At 38.2% G+C, this 12,127-nt stretch overlaps 1 protein-coding gene across 8 annotated transcripts in view; it reads right to left on the bottom strand.

Moving 5' to 3' along the window:
* Window positions 1–12,127, bottom strand: part of NF1 (neurofibromin 1) — a 276,874-nt gene that overhangs the window by 8,054 nt on the left and 256,693 nt on the right. For 7 of the 8 annotated variants that reach the window (XR_012374424.1, XM_073879374.1, XM_073879377.1 and 4 more), the window contains 6 exons: window positions 11,703–11,825; window positions 11,183–11,313; window positions 10,890–10,990; window positions 9,278–9,420; window positions 8,864–8,910; window positions 7,404–7,620 (listed from right to left, as the gene is read on the bottom strand). Coding sequence is in view for 7 of the 8 variants with exons in the window: in XM_073879374.1 (XP_073735475.1) it covers window positions 7,404–7,620; window positions 8,864–8,910; window positions 9,278–9,420; window positions 10,890–10,990; window positions 11,183–11,313; window positions 11,703–11,825 (762 nt within the window). In the remaining variant the exon portion in view is untranslated. The remainder of the gene's footprint in view (window positions 1–7,403; window positions 7,621–8,863; window positions 8,911–9,277; window positions 9,421–10,889; window positions 10,991–11,182; window positions 11,314–11,702; window positions 11,826–12,127) is intronic. The other variant, XM_073879379.1, reaches the window with a different exon arrangement.

The raw sequence follows: 12,127 nt of genomic DNA, 5'->3' as shown, positions 1-12,127 counted from the left end.
ACGGGAGCGCTGGTAGGTTACCTGACTCTGCATTGCTTAGTTGATTACAACTATACTATGGCAAACCTGTCAGAAAAGTCTTAGGACATATATGAGGAAGGGAAACCAGAGCGCTCATTTGTGACGTACAATGATGCAAACGCGTCAGAAGACCCAGGTTGGAGTCTTAGTGGGATCAGACCCTAATTTGGTTTTAGTTCCTAATCTGTCAATAAAGATAAGAGTAGATGTGCCTATTTCAAAGGGTTGTTAGAGCATTCAGATAAGATAATCCATGTGAAGACCTTCTGCACATAGGTAAAATAATTACTACACAAATCAAGATGCTCCTAATACCTGAAATAAAAAAGAAGTGACATACTGAAAGGAGTATTAGAACAAATGCACAGGACTTGAATTTCACACTAGAATGTGTACCTAAGCTAATGTGAACAAGCACAAAATATAATAAATCTTAGAAGAAAAGGTAACTATAGCTTCTTATTCTTGTGGTACAGTAAATACCTTCATGGAGACATGTTAAATATGTACTTAGAAATATTTGTATTTTAAGCTAGATATACAAAACCGTAACTATAAGAATTAACAAAACTTTTAATGTACTTTCATCAGTTGCCAATACTTCTTTTTGTATTTGGTCTAATCTTTTTGTATAATAGTCACAGAAGACTAAAAGAAGATAAGGCAGCTTTTATAAATTAGATAGAAGTGTACCGCATTTTTTTCTTCTTAGTCCTTAGAGCTAACTAAAGACCATATTCCTTTTTTAAACATAGGTGATAGAGTACATAGCCAGCTTTAATTTCTAAGGAAATATTGGGATTGGATTTATATTGGGGGAAAACAAGTATTTCCTAAGCTAAAATTCTTCCTCAAAGCACATATCCTGCTTTCTCTATTAACTCTCCCTGGGGTTTCCTGTTCATCGGCTTGTGTGTGCCTGGGGCTGGGACTGCATGTTCAGTGTTCACGGGGCAGTGGAATCAGCTCATTCACGGACGCAGGATGCACGGCCCTACAGGGCCAGTGAGCACCAGACCTTAAAGCGGTGGTTTTACAAGTGCCTCAGGTGCTAAGCCAAACTGTGCTGACAGGGATCAGTGAATGAAGTCTCATGCCATGTGCCTGGGATGAGCACAGGGTAAAGCGGCATTTCGTGCAGAGATGACGGAAGGAAAGTGTACCTTGATGAGGGAACAGCTGCATGAAAACTGCTGACTTAGAGCAAGGCAGAGAAGCTTCACAGACACAGAATGGAAGGAAAAACAAAAGTGAGTGATGTCCACAAGTTTTTTAAAAGGGTGAAATACGAGTAGATATTGGACAATTACTAAGTTCCCTGGTTTTTGGAAGAAATCTGTTTTGAATTCTTGAACTCTGACCATTAATTTCCTAAATATTATACTCTGTAAATAAATGTTAGAACTTACAATTTTACAGATAGATGTTTTTACCACCTTCTTTAGAATTAAGAATTTTAAGTCAAGAATTAAAACTAAAAAATGAAATGAAACATTAGCAGAAATTACACCAAGCAATTGCTCAGTTTAAAATTATTTTTTTCCCTGGGTGGCTCAGTCATTAAGCATCTGCCTTTGGCTGGGGTCATGATCCCAGGGTCCTGGGATGGAGCCCCGCATCGGGCTCCCTGCTCAGCGAGAAGCCTGCTTCTCCCTCTCCCACTCCCCCTGCTTGTATTCCCTCTCTCGCTGTCTCTGTCAAAAAATAAATAAAATCTTTAAAAAAAATTATTTTTCTTCCTTAAATACAGGGTAGTAATAACACAGAAAAAGATGGAAAAAATTAATACCAAATAAAGGTCTGGGGATACCATATGAAGTTCCCCAAAACATTAAAATTGTTTCAGAGATTTTACGTAGTCTCAAAAGAGAGGCCTTTAAGTGTCTTCTAAGAGGGAGACATCTGAAACCTGGTGAACATATCAGGAGTGCTACTGACTCAGAGCTCAGTAGGAATGGTTTTGACGCACTGTACACATAGCTGTCCGCACTCCCAGCTGATCCACCCAGCTTTCCAGGGGAAAGGTCTACGTTTAAGAAGCAAAGTGACAGAATAACTGACAGGCTTGGATACAGTCCCAAAATAAAGTGGAAGAGGTGAACTATAAAAAAACAAAACAAAACAAACCCCTCGAATGAACAGGTTTTTGCTCTAAAAAATTCATCCTCCAATACTAACAGTAAAATAAGCTGATGAAAGGGGGAAAAGATTTTTTTTCCCCTAGTAAAAAACATTTAAAATAGATCACATAGTTGTTTTGTTCAAAAAATTATAACACACACCTCACATTTTCTTGAGGTCAAAAATATGTTATAAAAGTTTTGTCAAAACTGTTATCTGAGTTTTCCAAACAAATGTCCCTCTGAGCCATCAGAATATTCTATAGTACGAAGTACAACATAACAAGCCCCACAAAGGAGGTCATAGTTGTTTGTGTACACTTTACCCTCCTACCCTGAAATCCATCTGCGGGCAGGTATCATGTGCTACTCGCTCCCCTGCTTGCCTAGGTCTAAAAGAGTTCCTTGCATATAGTAAACAGTGAATCTCTGTAGGATAAATAAGTGGAATTCTGGTTATTTTCTACAGAGCACAGTAGTATTATTTTTGCACTTAAATCAAAGAACTTGCATACACGTAGAATTTGTTAGAAGGAAGTAAAAACTTTAGCTCAAAACCCAATACTGAGATCCATAGGCAAAAACTGTCAAGTCTTTGGTGACCAGGGTCTCTCTCATCTTTAAGTGTCCCAGATTACCCAATGTACACCTACAAAATGGGTGTTCAAATGTTTATTGAATTAAATTACAGTGTGAAAAACATTAGGAGACCTTGGCAGTATAAATTAAAATTTAATACATTGGAAGTGGATCTATTTAATTTCCTAATGAGTACTAAGTCCATATAATTCCAGCTGGATTTCTATTTCTAGTATACTTGCTCTTTAACATGTAAAGAGGATGCAGGGAGACTGCACGTGAGGTTATAAAGCATTCAGAATGATGGCTTTAAAAAGGCTTCCTTGCTCATTACCTAAGAGGACCACTCATGGCTTGGCCTTAAGCAAAAGAGAGCCCCATAACACACAGTATTTTTAAGTGGATAGCCTGGTTTTTCTAGCTCTAATCCTGGTTTTTCCATTCATGTCCAGCTCAGCCACCCTGGACCTAACAGGGGACTACAAAATCAATTCGGAATATTCTGAGAGAGTAAATTTTATGGATTCTCTTCAGGGTTCTCTTAGTGACATTTGGGAAAATCTGAAGAGGCAGAGTTTTATGTTCATTTGGCTAAAAGGTTAATACAATTTTACATGCACTGAATTCCACTGACAGCCCCACCGATGCCAAGTTCAATTTCAACTAGGGAGGGAGTCAGAAGACAGTCATTTACACATTTTAAAATACAGATTTAGAAAACAATCCTCCTTGTGCTAAGGGGATAGACAAGTGAGCTAGGATAATTTGTCAAGAAGAATGCATTTTCAGAGACAATTGCTTTATGTAAATAAGTGACCAACACTTCCTCAAAAGCTGGTGGCTGATGAATTACCCCCCCAAAAATAAAGTACTACATTATTTAAGTAAGGTTTAATGCTTGGGAGTGGGAGGGAGTTCATGAATCTCTTTCTTATCTAGCTGATTTGACAGCACAGAATGCTGGTTGGTGACCAAAAAGAAAATACAGCTCAGTGGCTGATCCTGCTATGTACCAAAGACCTAGTAAACAAAGTCTTGCATTGACAAGGAAAGTCCGCAGCAGAGTTGTGCTCTATGCAGATCAGTGACTTTTGCTTTTTGACATAGGGCAACAGAGCTTTCACCCGCTTGAAGCTCGGGAGACTGGGCACAGATTAACGTTGGGTAATCTGACGGCAAGCCCCATCTGTGCTCCACTTCAGGGAGTAACATGAAATTCCTTTCTTTCTTTTTTAAAAGATTTTATTTATTTATTTGAGAGAGAGAGAAAGTGAGCGAGAGAGAGCCCAAGTGGGGGTGGGGTATGGGGAGAGCCAGAGGGAGAAGCAGGCTTCCCACTGAGCAGGGAGCCCAACACAGGGCTCAATCCCAGGACCCTGGGATCAAGACCTGAGCCAAAGGTAGATGCTTAACCAACTAAGGCACCCAGGTGTCCCTGAAATTTCCTTAAATACTTCTGCTTGCCGGGGGGGGGGGGTACCTGGGTGGCTCAGTTTGTTGGGCAGGCGTCTTACTCCTGGTTTTGGCTCGGGTCTAGGTCTCGAGGTCATAGGATGGAGGCCCTGCGTCGGGCTCTGCACTCAGCTCAGGGTCTGCTTTCTCGCTCCCTCTGCTTCTGCCCCTGCCCCATGCTTGTGTGCTTTCTAAATAAATATCTTTAAAAATAAATAAGCAATAAGTAATTAAATAAATACTTCTGCTTGGGACTTGGCTGATGGGAGTGGAGACAGGGACCTATTTTGATTTTTATACAGCCAAACAGCAAAGTTGAAATGCTAGGCTGAGTTGAGAATCTGAATAAGATTCATCACTTCCTTCCGCCCTTTGATATCAGCAAACTCAGCTCCATAAAGAACTGAGGAGCTAGGAATATAAGATTACATGTAGCTAAAGATATAAAGCAGTATACCTAATTACAAATGAAGTATTAACTCTAAAGAGGTATTCTATAATAGCAAATGGCAAAAGCACAGTAATTAGATATATAGATAAATCAGGATCCTTTCATGGAAACAAGCCCACAATTTAGAGATACAAATGGGTTTGTTTCATAGCAGACTGAAATCACTGTTGAAAAGATAAACCCTTTTTCCAAAAACATGTAGTAAAATAATCTGGCAAACCGAGGACACACAATTTGCAGTTCAGAACCAGGAAATGCTGAACACTATGATTCTACTTAATTAATTCTACTGCTTTTAAAGCTTCAGTTTCCTCTGAGAATAGTCAAAGGCTTCCAGGCTGTGGTGTCTATTCAAGCAGCCATCTGAAGAACTACTAGAAGTGGCCCAATTGGTTTAAAACTGTAACCAAAACCACATAGACTATTTTCTGATTTTTAGAAATTCTAAATTAGAGGTCACAGGATAGGACTCTTTTTTTAAACAACCAACACAGGATATAAGCAATTAATCAACTAACAAGGGGACCTGCACTGCTACCTTTGTTTTCAACCTGGTTATTTTATGGTCTCCGTTAGTGGGCAAAGATGGACAGAAATCTCCCTAACAATTAGTCTGGGTATTAAAAAAAAAAAAAAAGTTAATATAAAAACAATCATTTTGACAGGTTTAACACCACGTTAGTCGCCCAAGAGGCAAAAGTTTGATTAAAATAAACCAAACTTTAAAAACAAGAGGGGCAAATACAGACAGAGCCTATGAATTTTCTAATTGTCATTAACATTATAAAGAACAAGTAATGCAGAAAACAGAGAGCTCTGTGGAAAAAAGGAGTGGTGGACTTAGGGTAAGGCAGATGGAAGTAATGAGACAGCAATGCATAAACAAATAAATGAAAGAAACAGGGACACAAAGGGAGGGAAGAAAGCTGATGGACAGATCACAGATATGGAAGGCGATGACTGTTGTAGAAAGAGCACTGGCCCCAGTTCTGGATAAGGACTATGTGATAAAGCAATTACATTAGCTCTTCTAAACCCCAGTTTCCCCATCACACTCGACACGGTGAGCCTAGAACTAAACGATCTCTACAGTCCTCCTTAGCTCCAAAATGCCAAGATTTGGAGGCGGGGGTGGGGTGGGGTGGGGTGGGGAAGAGTTCAGTGGCTGCAATATCTAGAAGAAAGTACATTTTAAGTTTTTCCTTGGCTTTAATGGTTGAAATGCTGATAATGGGGCAGGATCACAGGCATACTCTTGGGCAGTGCTTCTCACACTCTAGTATGTGTAAGAATCACCTGGAGCGTTTATTAAAACAGACTACTGGCTAGACCCCACTCGTGGAGTTTCTTATGCAGGAGGTCTGGGCTGGGGCTCTAGTATCTGCATTCTAGTAAGCTCCCAAATGATGCTGATGCTGGTCTGGGATCACAGTTGGAGAAACACTGTCTTAGGGAGTAAGTGACAGAGGGAAAATGAACATGGTTATATGCAGAAGAAACACTGGCCAGATTTCTCTTATTTCTTGGAGGAAAAAAAGAATCTGACTAGGTGTGATAAGGGGATTGATAAATAAATGCTGGACCAAACAATCTGTTTCCTCTGCTGACCAAAGCTTTGTTGTTGATGAAAGCTTAACAGATGAACAGAGTTATTTTAATACAATCGTAAGCAATATGAATTGGATATTATATTTGCCAAGTTCTTCAGGCCTTCAAAACTATGTTTCAATATTCATACAAAATTGGGATTATAAACCGGTGATTCTATTTATGTGTCTTGAACATCACAAAATAGTTGTAATACATCACTAGACTTTTAAAAAGAAAACCCATGCTAACACCTAGAACAGAAAGATGTACAGTAACTATTCATCGGTGCCTCATGAGTAAAATTTTCAGATAATGGAACTTTAAACACAAAACCTTTTTAAAATTTTCACCATTTTAGAAGGGTATCATTCTGAATGGAAAACACGACCACATGGAAGTTTTCCCTCACTACCCACTGTCATCGTCACATACAATGGCGTCAGCTCTGCAATGAATAACACCTTTAAGGGTCAACCAGAGTTGTAGGAAACCATTCACTGTGACGCTGAATGAGCCCAGAAGCCTACAGGTTGCCATTTCTGCGATCTTGTGTACCTCAGCCCTACTCAGGCTATTAGCTATTATTTCTCAGTGTATCTACCTCTTAGCTGCATGTTGCATTGGCATACTTCTCCCATGTGGAGCTAAGAGTGACTCCGTGGTAAGGAATACACTTATGTGCTTTAAGATGTTATTTCTTGAGATGACGTTCCTCTGGTTGTTGATTTTCCTAGATTTTCAGGTTGGTGTCTGGATGGTTGAGTTGTTGCTGGCAACAGGGACATGGGGTACTACCATAATTTGTGTACTTTTTGGATAGTGTGCTGTATCATAGACATAGAAGCCCTTAGCGCAAGGCTAGTGTATCTAGTAAGGGAATTCTAATTCTCTTCACTTACAGGGTAAGGTACCTTAGAGGCTGCTCTTCCTGCCGAAACTCTAAAAACTTATCAACCTTAGAACACTATGTCAACACTCTAAACATTTCACTATCTTATGAATAACTGTTTGAAAGTAGAAAGCTTTATAGAATAACAAAATTCAAGTCAGCCATAAGGTAAAGAAGAAATGTAAGATGAACCTCATGATAAAAAGGAGCAAAATCTACTATAACCTGATAACAAGGGAATTCCTGATGTTGGTATATTAATATTATTGCTCAAATTTATATAAAGATTACATTTACTAACCTGGGGAATGCTGGGAAGTTGCAAGTGAGGTCATGGAATTAGAAAGGTTAAGGTTAGCAGTAATACTAAGCTGGCTCTGCACTGCAGGAGGATAAGGAGAAGTGGGTGTCAGGAGGGACTCCTCACTGGTTTCTTCATCAATTCCAGGCAAATACGTGTCAATCAAGGCATCAAGAAACTTAACAATAAGCTCAGCATAGTCTGGGATTTGTGTTTGCTGTAATGGAAAATAGGAAATTATTTTAGCTCCATTCTTTTTTTCTGTAAATCCCCTTTGAAGCCAAAAAAGATTAACTCAATTTTTGTTTTGGGCTTAATTTACTGTTTTTCTTCTTTTGTACTAGAGAGCATTAAAAAAAGGGGCGGCATAGTATTTCTAGACTACCATGGGACTCAGAACTGGGAACTCTCCAGCTTACACCTAGAGCTTCCAGATGAACCTGCAGTTACTGAAAGCCATGCAAAGGCAAAAACTGAATTAATCCTGAGACAATAAAACCATCAGCAATGATGTCAGATCAATTTTCCAAAACAGAGAAAATGAGCAGAGGATCATCATACCAGCTGCCATTTAGATACTTAACCGACTGAGCCCAACTGAGCACTGCGAAGGGCAGAGGGTTACTGGCAGTCAAACTACAAACCTTCCTGCAAGATATACTTATTTCTAGGAATTCAGGCCCATTTTTTAAATGACAGCCTTTGCATATGAAGAGATATTCAGTAATAACTGAGCAAAATAAAAAACTAAATACCTAATTCTTAAAACTAGAATAAGATTTAGATAATTCACCTTGACTTAGCACCCCTGTATGTAAAACACTGCACTAGGAACTGTGCGGGGAAGAAACAGAAGTCCTGCCTTCAAGGAATCTCAATCCATCTGGAGGGACCATACATGGAGTAATTAAAAACATATTTATGTAGCACTATATCAACTAATGCCAATCAAAGAAAAAAATGAACAAATAAGGATATATTCCGGATAAAAATGAACCTAATCCAATAGGCTGGAAGGAAAAATGTTTTCGTGAGGAAATTTTTTTTTTTAAACCTGAGATTTAATTGACATATAACATTATATTAGTTTTGGGTCATGAGGTAGATTTTAACCATAGGTCATGCTCCTTCCTAATTACAAGATACTTAAGTGTATGCATTATGATCATCAAACACACAAGTCACTGAGAGCAGAAAACTTTACAGAGGTTTATCACACCCTTTCGAAAAGTCAAGCATAAATTGAACTGAGTTTTTTTTGTAAAAACTGATATATAAACCTATTAAAGGTGCTGCCTCTTAGAAAGAATCTTGTGGTGGAAAACATTTTATAAAAAATAGCATGTGTTTATCGTAAATCATCATTCTGGGTTTCAGCATACTGTATGTTCTTAAAGCAGGCACACTAATATGAATAAAAACTTTCAATTTATCAATGGAGAAAAACAGATTTTTCTTACCTTTGAAAAGGGTCCTGCAAACCGCCACAAGCCATTAAAACCAAAACCTGCAACAAACCAAATGTTATTCTTATAATAAGCACAACACTCTTTTAATCTTAACAGAAATTAAATGTTATATGGTTGATCACAAAAATTAAAACCTCACACACATTGAAAACATACTTTTTCAGAATGAATGTCAGAGTAGACTAAAACTCATAAAATATACGCAGTACAAAACCATAATTAAATCTTAAGAAGTTGTAAGCCGGTTACTTATTGAACATATAATGAAAAGAGTAAAAAATGGCATATGGAGAGAGAAGTATGAATAACCCTAATCCTTATAAGGAATTCTTTAGTTGGTGATTCTGTAACAGTGCACACGCTAGCAAGTTCATCAATCATCCTCCTCCCGAGACACTGATTTACTTTGTAGGTAAGATGTTTGGTACTGTGGTGGGGATTCTTCATGGTACACCACACTCTGCACGATTCCATGAATTGGATTTAACAAATTTGGATCTTGGCACAATGACAACAGGGTATTGATCTTAGAGTCCAACAAATTGTGCCTAAACAAAAACAAACAAACAAAAAGTAAACACGAGAACATTTTAAAGGAAAATTAAATGGAAAATATACATTGGAAAACATCATATATTCCCCAGTACAATGTGATAAAAATGAAGGGAGAGGACTGTTTTTTACTTTCTGGTGTTTTTTCATATTTTGTATAAATAAATGTATGAATTTATTTTTTTGGTCTGTCCTTTTTTTGTTGTTTTTATTTTTTTTAAATATTTATTTATTTATTTATTTATTTGGGGGAGAGAGAGAGTGCGCGCAAGCGAGAGCACGCAGGGGGAGGAGCAGAGAGAGAGGGACAAGCAAAGAGCCTGACTGATGCAGAACTCAAGAGTCCAGCGCTTAACCAACTGAGCCACCCAGGTGCCCCTTTTTTGTTACTTTTAATCATCAAAAAAATATGGTAAAAACAAACAACTGGTACTGTCACATAGCCATTTTTAATTATATATGGTGACTGTTTGCTCAAGACAAGGTTGGCTTCTGTCACTTGGTATGTTTTAGGACCATTTCTTTCTGCTGACTGTTGGTATGGGCCCAAGCAGTTAAAACTAAATTTAATATCAATCAATGTTTAATAAATGCTGAATCAGATCGATTAAGGAAAGCAAAATTAGTGTGGAGGGGTGGAATATGTGATCTAATTCAAAAGTAAGAGGAAACTAACTATGTCTAACCTGGTCGTGCTCCATTAACAGAAATAACCCAGAGCCAAATATATAAAATTCTGAAATTCTAAAGTGAGATTAAACAAAAATAAGGAAATAATGATACCACATAGAAGGCCTAGATCAGGAATAGGATTTCCCAAGCTTCTTTGGGTTATTGAGATTTGAATAATTTGAGGGTAATATGATCTTAGCTCTTAAGCGAGAATAAAAATTCATCTCCTATATCGAAAGTTTTTTGTTTTCACTCAGCTGTGGATAAACACAAAAGCTCTACCAAAAAAAAGAAACCAAAACAGGTTCATAGAGCGTCTAATGGTTTGCTCCTAAGTGAGGAAATGAACAATGCTCATTATGATGAAGCACTGAAGAAAATCAGCAAGAGGGGCGCCTGGGTGGCTCAGTAGTCAGTTAAGCGTCTGCCTTCACTCAGGTCATGATCTCAGGGTCCTGGGATCGAGTCCAGCATTGGGCTTGCTGCTCCATGGGGAGCCTCCCTCTGTCTCTCCCCCTGCTCGTGTTCCTTCTTCCTCTCTCAAAAAAATAAATAAAATCTTTAAAAAAAAAAAGAAAATTGACAAGATAAAAAAATGTTTTCCCTAAGAGGCCAAAACTAGTCTTAGCCCCCACTAAACCCAGTGTCGCTAAGCTAAAACCTCTATCATACTGTCTCACATTCCCCTCTGCACAACCAGTGAATACTACTGGATGATACTTTTCCTAAGCTTTTATAAAACACACGACTTCCAGACAGATACAGAAGTTAAACACAAACAGGAGATACTTACACGACAGGAAAAACCTTGGGGAAAACAACACTGGCTTCTGCTAAGTACTCATAAAGAATTCGCTGATCAAACTCATCTGTGGTGTATTTTACCAGCGTAGCCTGCCAAAGGGCAAAAAAGTCAACAAAACACATTTTATGTTGTGGCTGAGTTGTTATATGTTCTGGTGAGAAGCAGACGACAATCTTCCTTTCATGTTTTTAATATTTAAGGGCCTTCTAAGAGTATACTGGAATACAAACCTGAGGGCAACCTCCCTCCCCCGCACCACTACCAAAAGGCAAAAACTTTACCAGAACAGTAAGAAGAAGTGCTTGGATCTTCGGATCAGTAAGTACTTCTTCATCCAAGAGAACATTTGATTCAGACACTGAAACTTTGCGTAAATGCGGGTGTTGTTGTGATGAGGAAATCCTCTGAGTTTCTGCAGTAAGATATGGATTAAGACGATCAGTTGTATTAACCGAACATATACACTAAATACCACTTCACCTAACATATTTTAATGTTACTTCTAAAATTTAATAGCTTTTTAGTAGGCACTTAAAACAGCAACATAAACATACAGAATTAATAGTCACCTATACAAAAGTTCTAGCTGGCTGTTCAAAATGCTGTATATCATATATATGATTACTTTTTATACAGGTTTCAGGATTACTTGCATTTTAAGGACTGTATAACTTATCTTCTGAAAAAGCGCAAATGCGTCTACATTTCATCCTAAAGATTCTAAGAAATGGCTGGAAAGCAAATATGGCTCTCCCACCTTATTTTCAATGATCTAGATCAATTATTAACTCTGTTTCTCACCCATTTCATAATCAGTTTCTGCTACTCTCCTCATTTTGGGGGGTGTTGTGATCCCTGATTCCATTTCTTGCCTTTTAGGAGCCTTTGTGTCTGATATCAAGTGATCAAAACTTTTCCTTGTTCCTATAAACAAAAGTTACAGAATATGGCAGTTTATTAACCACAGTGTCTGTGAATAGGATTATACTAAAAAGAAAATGTTTGGACATCAAGTGTTTTAAGTTTTCACTTAAGGACCCAAAGAAAGCTCAAATATATCCCTGGGGCAGAGTTTCTCTCCTTTGTTCTCCATCTTGTCAAGGAATTTTGGCCCCATGGCTTTGCATCTCAGGACAGGATGTATCTTATTGGTCCAATTTAGACTGAGATCACATTCATTACACTGGAGGTAAACCAAGCTCCACCATCAAGCACAATATTTGATG

Source organism: Callorhinus ursinus, unplaced genomic scaffold (assembly GCF_003265705.2).
Source record: "Callorhinus ursinus isolate GAN/ISIS: 27379988/994484 unplaced genomic scaffold, GSC_fseal_2.0 scaffold34, whole genome shotgun sequence".
Lineage (NCBI taxonomy): Eukaryota > Metazoa > Chordata > Mammalia > Carnivora > Otariidae > Callorhinus > Callorhinus ursinus.
Note: the sequence above shows the minus strand (reverse complement) of the source record. Positions and strands in the feature narration are given on the sequence as shown.